This window comes from Peromyscus leucopus, chromosome 19 (genome assembly GCF_004664715.2).
Source record: "Peromyscus leucopus breed LL Stock chromosome 19, UCI_PerLeu_2.1, whole genome shotgun sequence".
NCBI lineage: Eukaryota > Metazoa > Chordata > Mammalia > Rodentia > Cricetidae > Peromyscus > Peromyscus leucopus.
In genome coordinates, this window is record NC_051079.1 from 44,830,673 (window position 1) to 44,850,294 (window position 19,622).

At 40.7% G+C, this 19,622-nt stretch overlaps 1 protein-coding gene across 1 annotated transcript in view; it reads left to right on the forward strand.

Annotated features, from left to right (window-relative positions):
* The first annotated feature begins 249 nt into the window (after positions 1-249).
* Ccdc192 (coiled-coil domain containing 192) overlaps positions 250-19,622 on the forward strand; it is a 206,713-nt gene continuing 187,340 nt past the window's right edge. The window contains exons 1-2 of the mRNA XM_028891617.2: positions 250-430; positions 4,476-4,560. Of these exons, the coding sequence (XP_028747450.1) occupies positions 312-430; positions 4,476-4,560 (204 nt within the window). The 5' untranslated portion in view covers positions 250-311. The remainder of the gene's footprint in view (positions 431-4,475; positions 4,561-19,622) is intronic.

Here is a 19,622-nt window from a genome sequence, read left to right on the forward strand (position 1 = left end):
CCTCTGCCAGGCAGCAGCGTGACAATGGTGTCCTTGGCATTAGAACTGGATTTTAAGCATCCTCTGCTTTGAACATTAACCCAGTGCTCCTCTTATGCTTTGACAGGTTTCCAGAATGATGATGGCTCTGGGACTGTCCTCCATCTGTCCTCATGCCTGGATCTGGCTTGTGAGATGTTTTGAGGGAAGCCTGTGGCTCTTAACTGACTCATTTTTAGTTTTGGGCAGTTAACAGTCTTTACCACAGTCATTATAGTTGCTTAGCAACAATGGACAGCAGAGCAGTGCCAGGGATTCCAAAACTCTAAGGAATGAGGTTAGTTGGTGTCTGTCCATGGACAGAGGATCCCAATGGGCCTGGTCTTAATATGGGAGAATGTCATAGCAAGAAAGTTGTAATCCCGGACTTTGAAACCCCAGCAAAATGCAGGTGAGTCCCCAGTTCCTTCTGTTCAAAAATAATCCATGGAAATTTCTGGATAAAGTAACCTTCACTCCAGACTTCAAAGATAACCTTTCTCTTTAAAGTCTTGGGGGAAACATCAAAGAGATTTTTTTCCTTTCCTGATGAATGACCTTTTTCTATGGAAGATTCTGTCTTCCGATCACAGGGCAAGGCCTGACGTTCAGTAGGTTTCAAGAAGTGCTCTTGTCAAAAGAGTAAGAACGTTCTTCATGTACATTTCTCAGACTTATACACTCGCCCACTCCAAGCAGCTTCATAGTGTGAGAAGGAGGGTACTGAAGCAGCCAGGCCTCTTTTCAGAACCACAGAAAAGCAGCACCATTATGCCCACTCTCCAGCCAGGACGCTCACAGATGGGGGGGGGGCGCTCCTTCTCAACCTGTTTTCTAAGGAGAAATTACCAACCAGCCCTGACCATAGGCATGGACATAGAGATGGCTTCTTTAATCGATCTGCAGTCAATCACTGGAAAATTTGCACGTGGGCTCAATACACATTTCCCCTTCAAATATGGAGATAGCCTCTGCTCAGAATTTTCTTTCAAATTTTGAGTGAGATGATTGTGCTCTTTTTGTAGAAGAAGCTGTCTCCTGAAGGCAGTTTCCTGTGGGGGTGTGCACCTATAGCCCTGGATTCTACTTCATTTGGCTTTAAACTGTGTCTTCATTTTAGTGACTGCGAGAGCTTTGCTTTTCACATTGGACCCGAGGTTCCTGACTAATAAGGAGAACTCATTAAGCTCTTACATTTTTTTTATGTAAAAAAAAAAAAATCTTGTTTCAATGTGTAATCTACGAACCTCAAAAGATACACAACCTCATTTTATGTCCAACTTTGAAACAATGAAACTTAGCAACTGTTCATTTTCTCTTAATTTCCCTTAAGGAGTCCCCCATTGGACTGATATTTCCATATGCAGACATTTAGAAAGGTGAATAAAGTGTTCCAAGTGGAGGCCAAATGTCCTGTGGTTATCAGCTGTGACATGAATAACCCAGTGTGAAGCAATGATGATGCCCAGGGCAAAGCAGGACACTGTTCTCATTGTCAAGGGTCCCGTGGGCTCTTGTTCTGATAGGCAGAGCCAACGGTGGGGTGTAGGCGGCGATCAGGGCTTCTGAGGTAGAGATGGGGAAGTAGTCTACTGCCATTCTTGATCCTCGGGTGGGTGCAGCTTAAGTTTCTCTTCTGAGCTGGTATGAACAGGTCTCCTGATTTTGCCTGCCATTCTCCTTTGCCCCCTTCTCATCCCCTTGAGACAAACCCCCTCCAGCATTTTTACCAACCAAATGGGAACTTGATTCTAACTTCCCTAAACAAAGGAGGGTGAGACCCCAGATGCTACAAATCCATGGACCAGAAAAGTATCTTCCGAGGACCTCCTCCTCTGTGAAAACAGGGTGCTCACCTGCTCAACTGCCAAACCAGCTGTGCTGAAATCCTGTATTCCCACAGCCACTAATTACAACTCCAGAATAAAAAGCATAGAGGAAAGCCTAGCAATCAGACACATTTTATTAAAGGGAAAGAAATGTTTACACTTTGGTAAGGCACGGAGAGAAAAGAAACTACTTCCAGCCTCGCATGATATCACTACACTCCATGCCACAGACGTTTAATGAAGCTTTTCAGTTCTCCCATGAATCCCGAAGCAAGAAAACACTGAGACAAAAACAGGCTCAAAAATATATTTTGTTAATTCCATGTTGTTTTATCTCAAGGCTAATAGACCTTCTGGAGCTTTTTTTAATTATTATACATGTCTCCGGCGTGTATGCTGAGTTACTATGGTTACTCTGAGGCTATGACTCATGACCTTTAAATGTTATTGTCAGGTGGCCAAGGCTCTCTTGTTTTGAAGTCAGTAGTTTTGTTTCATGCTTTATTAAAATGGGGTGGGTTTTGTTGTGCATCCATGGCTTATCCGAGTAAACCCAATGAGTATGCTCTGGTCACAAAAGCTGAACATGCTATTGGGTAAAGAGAGTAGAGTACTTGTTCTCTCCCTGTAAAGGTGTTCCTGGGAGATTAAAAAACACAGGTACACGATTATATACACCCTTAAACACATTGAGGGCTATAAGAGAGATGCCTAAAAACTGCTTGTGAAATACAAAGGGTCCCAGAGGCTTCTGGAAGAGGTAGTGTTGAGTGTGGTGTAAAGAAATGTCAAACCTTCAGCAAGACCCGAGAACTCAAATATTTCATTAAGAAGATATACTGAAGCACATACTCTGGAATCGTTATATAATACAGTCCACAGCACCTCAGCTGTGTGAGGCACACCGATCGAAGAGAAGGCAAGAAGAAAATAAGAATGTCTAGATCATTAAGTTCATTCAGTGCTATGTGTTGATTTGCCCCACAACTGGAAAGAAGAGGCTACTTTTTACTCTGTGATAAAGAGGAAATGTCAGATAGGAAGTACCAAAATATCATGTTTTACTAGTGTACATGTGATTCAAGAAAAGCAATTAAGGCCGGGTGGTGGCGCACGCCTTTAATCCCAGCACTCGGGAGGCAGAGGCAGGCAGATCTCTGTGAGTTCGAGGCCAGCCTGGACTACCAAGTGAGTTCCATGAAAAGGCACAAAGCTACACAGAGAAACCCTGTCTCGAAAAACCAAAAAAAAAAAAAAAAAAAAAAAAAAGCAATTAAATTTCTTAGAACTCACGTCTTCTTCTATTAAGTGAAAATTGGGTTAATTTTACCCATTAGTCACTTATTGCTGTGTGAACCTTTTTAAACAGTAGAGATTGAGTGGGTTGGGGTTTTAAAGGAAGGCTCATCAATCGGCAACTATGAGATTGAATGTGCTAACCTGGTGACGCTTACTGAAGCACCCGGCTAGCCATTGATTCTTTCCACCGATGTTAACCAGCCTTTCAGTCTTCAAGATGCTAAGTATTGGGCCTGGAAGGCAACTTAGGGACTCATCCCTTGATTAGCAAGTGCCAGAACCCAACATTGAGCACGCGGAGAAGTTGCCAAGGACAGAGTAACAAAGATAAGAGGAAAAGGTATCCTATACATTCAAGGAATGTTCTGGGCCAGCTGTTGTATAATAAATACATAAGCCATGTAGAATGTCAGAAAGGAGTTGCATCAGCAGGGAAAATCAAGTGCAGTGAGATGAGGCTTTGATTCTAAGTCAGATGCACACGGTAGGTCCATGGAGAAGATGGTATTTGGCAGAGACAGTAAAGAAAGAACAAGTAGCCACATGGATCCATGTATATTCCTAAGGGTGAGGGATGCCTTGGGAGCCAGGTGATGAAGAAACTATTTCTAAGAACAGGTGATGAGTCATGTGAAAATCTGTTAAGGTGAATTGCCTCAGGACCAGTGTAGATAGCAACCAGGGGCGTCCTGGTACCATGCCACGTTACCATGGACTGGTGCCAGGGAAAGCCTGATAGGTGTGGCTTTAGCAAAAGAAGAAGAGGAAAGGACTGGGGGCCAATGAAAAAGTAGTTTTTGCCAGGAAGGGGGTTAGAGGAATCAAGCAGACACTAAAAAGTCAGGAAGGCTCAAGTTGAAGTCAATGACATGTTAGAGCCTGGGGTCAGAGGGAAGAGAGGGGAGATGAGAGGGAGGGAGGGAGGGAGGAGGGAGGGAGGGGGGGGCGACCGCCCTCCTGCTTTTTCACAGAGAGGATGTGTCTTCCTCCCTTTTCTTTTTTTAGTTGAAATAGGAGATTTTGCAGGGTTTCCGAACAGACCGCACCACTGATCAGTCTGTTTATTCTCAAGGGAGACTTGAAAGGCTGCTTTATCTTCCAAGTCATGTGTGACTTCCTTCTGAAATGTCCAGAACATTACATTTGGGGGAAATACTCTCAATTTTTAATTTTACATGTTACAGTGTAAAGACCTATTCAATGTGATTCTCTCTCTCTCTCTCTCTCTCTCTCTCTCTCTGTGTGTGTGTGTGTGTGTGTGTGTGTGTGTGTGTGTGTGTGTGTGTGTGTAGTTGCCTAAAATAAAATAAAACTTTTACTCACTTCCAGCATGTCATCCAGGTCGCTGTGTAGATCATGTGGGTCGATGTTTGGAAGTTATCAGTCAGATATACAGCCACAAAACAGAATATCGGTAAGAAATAAACTTTGCCTGGTTGATTTTCTGTTAAAAATATGTAATTTGATATTGAGGTTTTCTTGATAAAGTTTAGTTTTCACATCCAATTAGTAAATGTTTTTAAACAAATTGTGGAATCTTCTTTCCCAAGCAGGATACTGAAGGAAAGGGAGCGGGGATGTTTTGGGGGAAGAAGATGGGAGAAGAGATGGTAGATGAACGTGATGTGGTCGGCCTTTCTCCTTTTAACACGTCATGATGTCCCATTGTCCTTGTGGGCCTAAGATAGCTTAGATGTCCTGGGCTATTTCAAGCATTTGTTTATATATGAGGAAGTCCTGAGTTGAAACATGACATAAATCCAGCAGAGCGTATTATTTGGTTTAGTTAAGCTTGGGTTTAAAAAACACAGTCTATTCCAGATATATCCAGCTTGGGTCTCTTTCAAGGCTGTTGAAGTAACTGGTTCTGGCCTCAGAGGTCTTCTGTAGTTCTGTCATATACTGGGAACACTGGCCCTTTCTTCCCCAACCCCATTGTGTCACTCTCTGGCCTTTGAATAAATCTAAGTGGTCATTGAGAAGTGGAAGCCAGGTGAGGTTCGAAGTTGGAGCGTATATTTTTATGCACGTGTAAGAGTTTTCCTTAAGTTTCCCTCAGCTTCTCTTGGTTCAGTCTTATGACTTTCTAGACCCTACTCAAAGGCATTTCTCAAACTATCTGAGCTCTGAGTTATAGAGGGTGGTATAGTGTACAAGTTCATAAAACTAGGATTCAAAACACAGATCCAGGTTCAGTTTTCACCTCCAAACTGTGTGATTGTAGCCAATTCCTTTCATCTCTGTGAGACTTACTTTTCACATACTGAATTGATGATAATGTGTCTTGAGTAGTCAGCTTCAGGTGAGATGTTCAGGGTCTAAAATCTCTTGGAAAGGAGCTAGAAAACCTAGAGAAGCTATGGATCTGACAGCACTCAACAGACTGCGGTGCCCATCAGGAGGCTGCTTCCACCCTGTGCTTTCTCGAGATTTCCTCTGTGGTCTGCTCTCCTCCCAACATCATGGGTTAGAACTGGCACGTTCCTTGAGAGACACATATCCAGGACATCATCACCTTTGTGCAAGTGATTTGGTTCATAAAATGCTAACCTCTGGGCCTGATGAGTTGGCTCAGTGGTTAAGAGCACTTGCTGCTCTTGTAGAGGACCCTGGTTCAGTTCCCAGCACCCACAGGGTGGTTCACAATCATCTCTAACTCTAGTTTCAAAGGATCTAGTGCCCTCTTCTGGCCTCCATGGATACCAGGAATGTACACACATATGAACTATGTACTCATACACATGAAATAAAAATAAATATATCTTTAAAAACAGAACTTACACACCTCTATTCTCCAGTGTATTTCTAGTTCTAGACAAACTGAGCATAGCTCTCAAATCCATAAACCATTTTCAGAAGGAAGGATGTTGTTAGAAAAAAATATTGAGTGGAAACTCAGTTCAACTCATTAAATGATTTTAATTAAAAAATCTAGCCTATATACATTGCTTTTTTTCAGTTAGGTGGGAGAAACTGAATAATGAATTTTGACTTTATTTAATGAAGCTATTTATGAATATGTGGCTTAAAAATCTCTCCCCTATTACCTTTCTTTTTGATGGCAACCTTTGAGTCTGAGAAATGGGCTACTTCATGGCTCCAGTGTCTGTCCTCTAAATGTGTATATCCACCAGTTTCTCCTTAGTGGCATCCACACTGATGAGGACAATGACCGCATTAGAATTCTGCCTGGGGCTCCCAATTAGCTTCCCAGAGTTCAGAATCCATCCCTTTCCAATTTACGGTTGACGTGATTGGGATGTCTAGGGCTCGGAGGAGCCAGCTCTGCTTTCTTTCCTTTTAAGTCTCTAGAAGATTACACATTTAGCTGGAAGAAATCAGGCTCATTGACCACAGAGGCCATGGCATATCCATAGTTACTGCTATCCCTTCTACCATCCAGTCCCGTCAAGTCATGGAACTTTTAGGACAGAATACCTCAGAACACTTACGTAGTATGAGGCACAAAAACGTGGGTGGCAATCAGATGCATCTTCTAAATCATTAGTTTTAGTTTGGGCAGAGAAGGTGGTGATATAAAGGACGAAGTCCTTTGCAGTCATGTGAGGTCCTCTTGGCCATGCAGGCATATTGGCACGTACTCTACCTGTCAGTCACATTGGCATGGAGATGTGTCTCTTCTTTGTATTTAGTAGACTGCCCTCTTAAATATTTTAAGTACCACATCCTTTGATAAGCTGGGAATTCTTAAAGAGATGGACTTTATTTCTTAGTCTCCATGAATCTGTAACCAAATTTCAGACATCCAAATGGCTCTCTGTAAGTATCATTTGAAATAAAAATTATGGGCAGCTACAGGCATAGAGTGGGGTGTGTCCACTCATACCGTTACACCAGCACATGAGGGGGTCCAAAAGCACCACCACTATGTTGAGTTTCTTCTTTAGGCTATTAACGGTTAAGAAATGGTGATTTATGGAGGCTCAAGGAGATTTCAGATGTGAGGGATGAAGATGTTCACATTTGATAGGGACATTCTAGGACAATCTGATGAGAACTAGATTCACTTCTAGGATACCCAGGAGGCCCCCATTTATCTCAAACTACTCCTTTGAGCCAACTGGAGAATCAAGATGTTATGGAGAAGCAAGAGAAGCAAAATGTCTTCCCTCCATTTTATCATCTGACAGAAAATACCAGTATATATAAATGATCTCATTTGAAGCTGTTTAGGAAATAAAAATTCTATTGTACAGACATTTGGCCTTAAAATTATCGGAATTGTTCTCCCCAAGTTAGTCTTGAGAATCCTGGCAGGGGGGAATACTAATGTTCCTGGTTTCAAGGAGAGGCACACTCAAATCCAGAATATGTCTATGGGTTTAGTCATACTAAGATTATCACAAAGCTATTCACTTCCCAGCTGTGATTTAGTGACAGCTTCATTAAAGAATCACAATTTTAGTGCCAAAGATACAAAAGTTCTTTGGGGTTTTTAATTTCTGTGGTTGGGTTTACAAGATAACATGAAGTTAGCTAAAGGAACCCATGTTACATGAAAGAGATGCTAAGTCATGTCAAGCAAGTCATTGGCTTTGCTCGTCCTGCTCTGCCTGAGAGTGGCAGCAGCCAGATTTCCACTTCCTCCAAACTTTAACATTCTACAATGGGCTTTTAGAAGATCCTTCCCTTTGATGAGCAGAAGTTCAAATCATTAACAAATCAAGGTATCAACAGGACACTGCACTTTAAAGGAACATTTCAAGGGACTTCAATGCCCTTTCATTCTTCAAATGAGAGCAACACAGACCTGTGTTTCTATGTATATTTAAATAGAAAGGTTTGTCAGGATTCTAGAAAATAGGTTAGATTTCAAAGCTTGCCACTTTAATAAGGAAAAAGTAATAACTCAGAACATTTGCTCTGCCTGCCTCCTTCCTCCCTTTCAGTTTCTTTCCAGAGTCATAATAGACGAAGTTAAAGTATACACGTTTTTGGTGCACAGTGAGGTCATCCTCTCAATTAGGATAATAGAGCTATCTATCAACCCTAAAACTCTGTGTCTCTCGGAAACACCCCCCCCCCAAACAACCCTCCAGCATTTCCCTGAGCTTCATATACAGGGAACCACACAGTAGGTACCTTTTCCCTTGGACTATTTGACTTAGAAAAAAAAAGTTATTTTGTGGTCCACTCATGTTTCAGTATGTCAGCAGTTCACTCTTACTGTGGGCTCGGACTCCTTTGTGGGGGATGTACATCTGTGTTTATCTTTTTGCCTGTTGACTGATGTTCGGGTTATTTCTAGGTTTGGGTTTCTACAAGTGAAGCTAGGATGTTCATGGTTGGGTCTCTGTATGCACATATGGTTTCATTTCTTTTGGGTAAACTCCTAGGACTGGAATGGTTGAATCATATGGTGAGTGTTCCAGTCTTTGTATGGAAATGATTCCCTGCCCCCATCTTGGGTAAATACCTAGGAGTGGAATGGTTGAGTCATATAATGTAGCTCTGACTTATTTTGTTTAACTGCTAAAATGTTTTCTGAAGTGGTTGTTGGCATTTTTGCCCCTTTACCAGAGGCAGGAGGAATTTCTGTTCCTGTACATTATTTCCAAACCCGGTAAAGTTAGCCCCTTGAATTTTTGCTTTTCTGATATTGTAATTATACCTCATTGTGGTTTTTAATTTGCATTTCCTTAAGTAACAAGTGGTGACAATCATTTTACATGTCATCTTGCTATCTGGTACTTAAATATTTTGTTCATTTGTATGGTACACTGCTTGTTTCTTATTACAGGGTATTGAAAGTTCTTTTGAAAATGTATTTGGGGTATATGTAATTTTCTTGTATTTTATCATTCTGACAGTACTTTCTCCAGTCTTGGTAAGTTCCCTTTGTTCAATCAACAGTGTCTTCAGAAGAGCAGAAGTTTTCAATTTGGTGAAATCTAATTTAATAACGGCTACTTTCATGGCTCATGCTTTTGGTATCTCATCTAAGAAATCTTTGCCCAAGGACACAGATATTTGTTTCCAAGATTTTGTCTAAGAGTTTCATAGTTTTGGGCTTTATAATTAGGTCTAAGATCCATTTTAATTTCATTTGACGTCTAGCTAGGTTTCTCTTCAGGAATTCCCTTCAGTTGGAAACAGTTGCCTCAAGATCCCAGAGAGGTTTCCAATGATGACTTGATGTAGGGCCTCTGACCTGTGGCTTGGACCATTCAGTAGAGATGGCCAACTTGCCGAGCTGCCCTTTGAGATGAGCTGGAACCCGACTGCCTTACTTTTATCAGTCTCATCTCCTATCCGACCTCTGGGGCCAGATCTCTCTTTCCAGTTCAGTTTGTTGTGACCCTAACGTAATAAAGTCACAAAATCAAAGTTATTGGTCAGCTAATGAAGGAGATTTTGTGAGAGATAATCCATAAGAAGAGCTGATATACTGGCATTATGGGCAAGAGGGAAATCAGGAAGAGAAACTAACTCTCGACAGACCTTTAGAGAAGTCTTTCTTAATCTTTTAGTGAATAGCTTTGCAAACTTGAAGCAAGTAAGATATTTCATTAAATAAGGCATAGTGATGTTCTTATATTTGATCTTAAACATTTTCCCACAAAAAGAACACAAATGTCACAAACTAGAGTTACCTGAAAAGAAGGACCCTCAATTGAGGACTTGCCACCATCAGATTGGCCTGAGGTCGTGGCTGTGGTGTTTTTTTGAATAATGATTGATGGGAGGCCCAACTCTCTGTCAGCAGAGTCATCCTGAGCAGGAGGTGGTCTTGTGTTATTTTAAGAAAAGTAGCGGAGCAAGCCAGTAAACAGTGTTTCTCCGTGGTCTACGCTTGAGTTCCTGCTTCTAGGTTCTTGCTTGTATGTGTTAATTCCCTGGCATCCTTCACTGAGAAACTGTGACTGGGACATGTAAGGCAGATAAACCTTCTCCTCCCCAAGTTGCTTCTGGTCAGGGTTTTGTCACAGCAACAGAGGGTGAAGAAGCATGTTGGGGAGTGCTCAACATGTATGTTATATCCATGTAGACCAGTAGTACCCTTATGTAATATACAACTGTGTGCAATACATAGATACAATCAAAACTTCCAAAGAATTCTTTAAACTCCACAAGCAATGCATAAAACCAAACCTCCACTGCTAGAGAAAACTGGAGTAGATGAGTGTTATTTCTTCCCAAATCTAGGAAGTGAGATGTCATTTGGAGTTTCTAGCCACTGCTCAGTCTTCTGCAGAGTTACCTGTAAACTGAGTTCTTGTAATTTGAAAGTTGCTGGTTCATAGCATACCCTCCTGTCTGCAGCTCCAGCTCTGCTCCACACTCATCTCCCTTCATTGGGTCTAAACCCTGTAGATGTAATCAACCGTCTTATTAAATAAGAAACACAGAACCAATGCAAAGAAGAAAGCCACGAGATCAGAGCTAAGAGCCTTACCCTGCAGCTAGCCTCTTCAACCAAGAGACCTCTCTGAAAGAGACCTACTTCCTGTGTGTTTGTCTTTATATAGACTTTCTGTTCTGCCTTCTCATTGGCTGTAAACCCAAACATATGACTGCCTCGTCACTGCCTGTATGTACAGCCCTCCAGGTCTTCTATGGTATTGAGATTAAAGGCATGTGTCTCCAATGTTGGCTGTATCCTTGAACACACAGAGATCTACCTAGCTCTGCCTACCAAGTGCTGGGATTAAAGGTGTGCACCACCAACGCCCAGCTTTTACTATGGCTCTACTAGCTCTGACCCCCAGGCAACTTTATTTATTAACATACAATTAAAATCACATTTCAGTACAAATAAAATACCACCATAAAATCCTGTGGTCTGAATTCCATACAGAATCTACTTCTACAGCAACTTTCAATTAAGTAGTGCATGGAAAAGTAAGCATGATGATATCTTTCTAATTAGTAGCTTCATCTTTGATTAATGTTAATGTGAAGTAAGATTGAAATGCCAATTTTCGTTTAATTTGATTAGCATTAAAGTTCTGAAAGTTGTCAGTTCCAAATTATTGATGTATTTAATAATTTGTTTATCTAAATACTGTATTTCCTCATCACAAAACCCACCCAAAATCCTGAACTGAGGGGTTCAGAATAGCTCTAAAGGGCCCTCAGGGTGGATGCTTCAGCTGAGCACACACTTCCAGTGGCCACAGAAAAGAGGGAAGAAATTAATTGTACACAAGAAGTGTTTCTTCATTCACCAGACAGCATCACTTCTCCAGAGCACTGGACTGGCGAATGAGATCACCTGGTCCAAAACTATTTCACAGGCTGAAGAAATGAGACCATGTGAGGAGCCTGGGAGACATTTCAGCTATGCTTTGATAGACAGCTATTTCAACTCCAAACAAAGATTTTAGGAATGAAATCAAACCTATGAAAAGAAATTATGTAGAGAGACAAAGGAAGGAAGGAAGGAAGGAAGGAAGGAAGGAAGGAAGGAAGGAAGGAAGGAAGGAAAGAGAAAAGCAAAAAGAAAAGCATTGGCTTTCTCATTAGCATCTCATGTTAATAAGTTCCGTTTAACTTCGGAATCGAGGCTGTGAAAAAGAGTCAGTTTAAAATGAAGTCCTTTAGACAAAGAACTAGAAAGGAAATGATTCTTCCTAGGCCTTTGGAGATGACCTATTTCATTTTTAATTTTTATGATAGAGTAAATGTATAAGAAACAGAAGGTCCTGTCTTCACAAAAATATGTTCTTTCTTTTTTTTAAAATGTCAACAGGCAAAGCAATTTAGAAAACATGTGTCTCTGGAACAGATTGTTTACACATAGAATGTTTTTGAGAATTCCCCCAGGACAGTTCAGTGGAGCAAAGGACCTTTATAAACGGAAGTAGTGGATTGTCTGTGAAATTGTTCCATCAGGTGCCCAGGCCATTTTTTTCATCATTTGGTTCCTTCAAATGACAAAAAGTTCCAAATTACTGGTGTTATTTGAAGGAAAGGACAGTAGTGTTGTGAATTACTGACATGCTGTTTTCTGTGAGGGTGGCAACGTTGAGACAGATAGATGATAGAAGTAGAAGAGAAGTTAAATGTTGGCTTCTTAGAGACCCAGGGTCCCTCTATGTTAGCATTCTAGATAAGATCCAATCCTGTGTGTAACTTGCTCGTCTTCTGAAGCAGGCTGACTAAGGGGGAAGTGTCTGGGAGACCACAGAATCAGTCAACCTGATTTTGAGGACACACTTCAGTTGCTGAAGAAAATTGAAAGTTGGTAAAGATCTTCTCAAGAGAGGCTATCCTCCCAAACCATTAGAACTTTATCCAACCCTGCTCTCCTGAAAGGGGTGAGTGGCCGGCCTTTGGTGAGGAGCTTTGCATCCTTGATGAGACGTTGTGAGAGACTTGGTGAGCCCTGAGGTAGACAGTTTAAGGGCAACAGATTTCAAGGGAAGGCATAGACACAGGGTTGCCCTCAGCCTCTGCAGGCAGATGGGAGCACATCAACATAATTTATCTGGATAATTTAGTTAAATTGAAACTAGCTGCTAGTGGTAACAGCCAGGACCTCTTGATGATAGCGGAGATGTTTATGTTCCATCAGCTAGCAGAGAAAATTGTTTTTTAAGTATATTTAACAATTCTGATTAATGTGCCATGTTATCTGTCCTTGGTGAGGGCTAAGGAAATGAAAGGGTTCTCCAAGGCTGTCTAGTTGGTGGCTTCAAAGAGCTGACTTCTCCTCAAAGCTATGCATGAATGAACACATAATGATGATAAGTCAGATTCTGAAAACTCCATATCTCATTAAAGAAGCACCTCACCACCTTCCACTGTTTCAATCCATCTAAGGAGCACTTAGAAGTATTCAAAATGAGTGATAGAAAAATTATTTGTGCTATTTATCGCAATATAATATCCTTAAATATGATGTTTTATTATAAGGGGCTAGAGAGACGGCTTAATGGTGAAGTACAATTGCTGCCTTACAGAGGATCTGGTTGGGTTCCCAGCATCCACATCTGGTGGCTCCCTGCACCTCCAGCTCCTGAGCATCCAAGGAGAAATGATACCAAGAGTGAGCTCTTTTCACAGCTCTCATCCTCATGGTACTGAAGTTCACTGTCTAAGTGTCTAGACTCCCATCCTCAGCCTTCACTATACTATGGGAAATCCCATTAGTTAATTTTCATCCTCTGGCATTTTGTTCTAGGCCTTGTAAACTAAATATGCTTGATAAATACCTAGATTATTCACCTGTGTATGTTACTGAATACCGGGATCCCTTGTACTCTTCAGTTAGAAAAAAACAAAAAACAAAAACAAACGATCAAACTTGATTGAGTCATAACTTCATACAAAGGGAAGTTAAACTGTAAGATTATCTGAAAACATTCTTGGGATTAAAACACTAAAGGAATTAAGTCCTGTTTGGTGTTTGTTGCTAGGTTGGTTTTACTTGCCTTAAATGCTGTGACTCTGTAGCAATCTTCTTCCTGTAGGAGCCAGACCTACTCATGAAAGTCTTGCACTAGGTCCCTGGGGACCATGACTTGGATCCCACTGGGTCTCCTCTTCTGCGGAGAGCAGGTTGGTTTCCACATGAGTTCTGACTGTCCTTTCCAGCCAAAAGGACTGGAGAAAATCTGGAGAAAGTTATCCACAGTAATTTTCCTTGTTAAAGTGCAACATGTCCTTCGAGACTTAAAAGGTCCAAGTGGCAGAACTGGCTTATGATTCAAAGCAAACGAAGAGAGCAAACTGTGTCGAGCATGCCAGTGACTTCAAACCACTCGGATTCTTAGCCAGAGTGCTGTGACGTCATCGCTGCTGTCTACCTGAATCTCAACAACCCCTTTTTTTCCCAAATCATTCTTCAGTCATTCCTAGGAGAATTTACTTTAATAAATTTATACTTAAATAATATAAAATTTAAGCTTAGAACATCTCTGTGTCAAGTGGAAATTTTGGCATACACGCATTATCAAAGATGGTGAATTCTGTTACACACCCTCTTGGCAAAACAGAAACGTCTATATTCTTGTCCCCAAATAGCATGTGACATCATTTGTTCTCTGTGAGAATGTCCTTCTTTGTTGCTTTTGTTTGGATTCATGAGTTTAGGACATCCCTAGAAAACTGTGATCTGGAGACTAGATGTCTATTTCACATCTATGACTAATTCCAATTTCTACATTAGTTTCTAAGCTCGCCACCAGCCAGCAGAAATGAACTGTAAGTTGTTCATGAGTTCAAACTCTTCCAGTTTAAATTTCCTAATAATCAACTTCAAATCTTAAAAGTTTAGTTTAAATAGCTGATTCATTTTATTTAACCTCATGTAGCCAAAGTCAGTCCTGCCATTTCAACACATAATCAGTATAAAGAATATTAACAAGATACATTATATTCTCATGTAATGGGCTAAGTTACCGGACCCTGGAGTGTATTTTACATTTACAACACCTCCCAGGTCAAACTGAGCAGTTTCAGGAACTGAAGAGTTGTGTGTGGTTAGGGGCATCTATTGAGAAGCCATGGCTAGTGTCAGGTCACATCTCCCTTTGGCAGGCACCTTCTGGCTTGTCTAAAACTTCGGAGATGCTTCCCTGGGTCGGTTTTCTTCTTCTGTGCACATTTTATGGGAAAGTTCTGGATTTTGTCACTGAACTGTGTTCAACAAGATCTGAAACAGACTGAGAGAATGGTGCCCCCTCTGTAAAACCTTCCTGGCCATACTACACACTGTTGGCAGCAGAAGGGACTGAAGATGGGTTTAAACTCATTTCTATGAATTGCCTGTCTAGACTCCTCTATCATCTACATTTTGGCTTTCTTCTTGGTATATTTTTAAAGTCATATCGTTTACGTGTTCGAGCCTCTGGCTACATTTCAAACAGTTACTTTCCCCAAAATTGTACCTGGTAGTCTTCCAAAATTGCTTTTAAATGAAATTCTTAAATTGTAGCAATAAACAATACAGAAAATGTACTTAAACACTTAAATAATGCCACAGTTCATCAAAAACACATAAGAAATTTCAACTCTTATTCCTTGCCTTATAAAAACCCATGTTTTTGCTACATTATAAACATGTTTTTCATGTAATTATTTATGTAACTCTAGTAATGCAATTTAGTGGCTCTAAGAACAGAACTGATTCTTTAAAAAAAAACTAGATTTATTTATTTTATGTGTATGAGTGGTTTCTGTGCATGTATGTATGTGCATCATTTGTGTGTCTGGTGCCTGCAGAGGTCAGAAGAGGGTGTCAGATTCCCTTAACTAGAATTACAGATGGTTGTAAGCTACCATGTGGGTGCTGGGGACTGAATACCAGTTCTCCGCAAGAACAGCAAGCATTTCCCCAGCCCCAAACAAATTCTTTAAAAACATAAAAATATTTACCATTGCCTTTCCCTGTAGACTATGTTCATTTATGCTTACATTTCAGTATTTGCTGTATCACAATTTTAAAAGTCACATCCAAAGGATATGGCAAACTCCAGACAATTTGGCATAATTGTTTATTTTCCACTTGTGAAGTGCCCTTCATTTGTTGATGTTGCCTAGAAGATAATCTGCTCTGCAAAGCACATCATAGTTCCACTTCAAACAGGCAACAGGCCGTATATGAAAAATGATTAACTGAGCTACAAGTATGAAACGTTGGAAAAGGAATAGCTGGTTACAATTTATTTTATATGACAATGTAGGCAATTGGGGGCCATCAGCAGTTTGAGTGCAGTTTCAGCTGCAATTGGGATAGCAGGAATCCGGTGGAGTTCTTCAGTGTGGCGGTAAAATACACACACACTTGTGCCAGCACATGTGAAGGGCTCTAACTTGACCTTGGTTTTGTTCTCAGCAAACTGACCTGGCCTGCTCAGCGTGGCTTTTATCATCCCTGACGTTAATGTGTGCTATCATATATATATGAAAATAAATACATAAAATTATATATATATATGTATATATATATACATATATATATATAATACATGACCACAGAAGACATCAATCTGACAGACATGACATCAGGACCCTCACAGGTACCCTAGATTTCTTCCTTTCTCTCCTTTATGTGATTCTAAAAATCGAGTCTGATTCCACTGTAGCTTCAGCAGGTTCTAGCCAGTTCCTCAGGGACCTCAGCCACCACAGCCATCATAGCCATGGGCCCCCTTATGACATAGCCCTCCTTATTCAGGTCTGTCCTGCATCTGCCTACCCCAGTGGGTTCCAGAGCACTGGGTGGAAATTCCTCTTGGTGTTTTTTTTTTCTTTTTAAGATACAACTGGAAATAATTAGCAGTGATATAAAATAATTGCCAGAATCACCAAACAGAAAAACGTTTCCAACACAGAAAAAGTAATGTCACAAAGATTCCATCATTGTCTTAATGTTTTAAAAGGTGCCAAAGAGCCTGATGCAAAAAAAACAAAAAAACAAAACAACAACAACAACAAAAAAAACCCTTCAAGACAGAATTAACTTTGTCTTACTTTTCTAAACAAATGTATTGAAACTTTGTTCTTTGTGATACTGCCAAGTCATGAAGTATCAATTATTACAAATGTAACTGTCCAAAAAAGAAACAAAGTTCTAATTGGGTCCATTGAACTCTTTGACACATCAAAGCTAGGATCTCATTAATTAAACAGCAATGGGGGCAGGGTGTCAAAGCTTCTTTAACAAATCATGTTTCTTCCTCTCCTTGTGCATACATTTCTCTCTCACAGGATGGCTTTCCCAAGTAGTCTTTTCACAATTTCCTGAGAAACCTTGTTCCTTTGGCCCTGGCCCACTGTTCACTGACTCTTTTCTACCATCCCTTCCTCACCTTGGAAGACCCAAAGAACATGTCAAAGAAAAAAATGAAGAAGATGGGCAGAGACTCTTCCCGGTGATGGAGAAGAGACAGGCTTTGTCTTCCCCGGCTGCAGTTCTAAATACTTGCTCTCACATTGTGCTTTCTCCTTGCCATCCAGGGAGAGTTAGATCGCACCGGTCCATGGTGCCAAGATCACCACTTTCTTTGAGTCTTCTGGTCCTTATAATGATCTCCCAGCCTCTCCTGGAGTTGTGAGCTCCCAGAAGCCACACCATCGAAACACAAACTTCAGAGCTTTCATTACGAACGGTAACCATCTTGCTCACCACTGCGGGTTATCATGGATGTCCCGGCCTGGAGTTATTTCCTCTGTTTCCATAGATGAGCAAATGGGAGTTCAAAACAATCAATTACTCACTTCAAGTCACACAAATTAGTGACACTCATTTCAAATACCTCGCATTAGTCACATTTATCCATGATATCAACAGGTTCCTTCTTGTTATAATGATGAGGAAATGGGTTATTGAAGATTGTTGGGTGTTCCAATGGTTCTTTAGGAGAGTCAGGGAATCCAGCCTGGAGATCGTGACCATTACTCTCCAGTCTAACGACAAGTCCGTGACTGCTGCCACTAGGCAGGGATCTCGCATTGCTTGTCACTTGGCCTGAGTATAGAATATACCCCCAATGCTGATGCCACTGCAGCCTCTGGAAGCAGCGTGGCCCTGCCTACTTGGCCACATTCTAGTCTGCTTAATACCTTTTCTCACCTTTCCCATCCACACTGGAGTCCCAAGATGATGTGTCTGACAAGGTGGAGTCCAAGTCACCCCGCTACACCTTGCTACAAAGGCAAGTTGAGAGGCCATAACTTTAGAGACTCTAGAATTAGCGAGATGAGAAACTCTCCAAAAACATGGAGAGCCCAAAGACAGCAGAGCAGCAGGGCAGAAGGCCGCACTGAGCTCAAGGTGAATGGGCACTGTAGCCTCATTTCTCGAGTGAGAAGACTGAGCCTCCCTGAGAAGAAACAGTTGTGTGAGCTGTACTTCCTGTTAGTATTCTGCCTGCCTCTTAGGAGTAGTTGACTGGGAGACTTTAAAAGAAGTGGAAATTTACTGGGAAAAAAAATGAGCTTTTGAGCCTGTCCTCTGCCTGGCTTATCAGTCTGGAATGTACTATGGAAATTGTTGCCGGGCTTTTATCTGATACAAGAGGGTACATAACCCATTTCTCCTTCTGATCTTGGTTAAAAAGAGAGAGAGGGAGAAAGAAAGAGAGTCTGTGCAGATGCCAGGCTTGGGGAGAAAACTTTCTCATTATACACCAAGTTCAACTAAGGATTTTCTTGCTGTGTTTGGGGAACAGCATCCTTGGAATATGGATGTTCTTATCAGGATAGTTCACTTTTTGGAACTTTTTTTAATGTTTATATATTTATAATCTGAACATCACTGGCAGAAAAGCATTTGTCACCACTCTGAACACTGTCAGTATACAGAATAAGAGATGATTTATATAACAAAACTAACTGGGAAATTACAGTCGTCTTGGGAACACAGTTGTATCACCTCACCTACACAGTTGTCCTTCAGATAGCCATGTCTATCTCCTCAAATAGTGATATTTAGTAGGGGAATTAATTGCTATTTAATATGCCCAAGTACTTAAAAATCTAAACTTTTGTGTGCTGTGTGAAAAAAAAAGATTCTGTCCCTCAAATATCTTAACCATTCAAAGCAAAGCAAATGATGTGTTTTGGGTAATTTTAATTAGAGAAATCAAATCCTCTTTTCCCCCTGGCAAGAAGACTATTATGGGCTTTTTTAAATCTTTCATAGTTTATATTGTGCTGCATCTTTTTTCTACTTGATTATCATAACAATCTTTTGAAATGGGTACAGAAGAGTTGGGTTTATTTTAAAACAGACTTCTCATGCTGTGTGTTTCATGTGCTGGTGCTATAGGACTATTGTCATTTTCTTCTTGAATTATGGTAAAGTCCTTACAGATTTTACCATTGAGATTCGTTTAGAATTGACTAGCTCATCAGTGTTAATCATACCTCTCACTGTTGCAAGTTTCCTGAAATTTCTCATCATTTAAAGTTGAAACTCCAGAGCCGGGCAGTGGTGGCACACACTTTAATCCCAGCACTTGGGAGGCAGAGGCAGGTGAATCTCTGTGATTCTGAGGCCAGCCTGGTCTACAGAGTGAGTTCCAGGACAGCCAGGGCTACACAGAGAAACCCTGTGTCAAAAGCTGAAATTCTACACTCATTTAATAGGCTTCTGTTTGACTCTGTGTCCTTTGCATTTTAAGGAAATAAAAACAGTTTTCAGTAACAAGATAGCCTTGCTTTGTTACCCCCTTTCTCATTGTGAAGAATGCATATCCTCACTAGAAAAATCTTCAGTCTGTGGGCAGCAAGGTTGACATGGATGATTGAGAAGTTTTAGTTTTAAAAATTAAGCTTGGTTTAGAAGGGGTGGTGTTTACTGAACAGAGAAAATTGTTTTCTTCTTTTAAGTTTGGGCCATTTCCTGCAGAGGAAATGATTATTTGTTTACTCACCTGCATAACTTATAATGGAGGAAGCAAGAGCATATTGACATGTTTGTCCAGAATTGTGTTTCATTTTATATAAAAATTCAGAGTGTATTTTATATAATATTCCTTCTAAACAAAGGATTTATAATCAGTT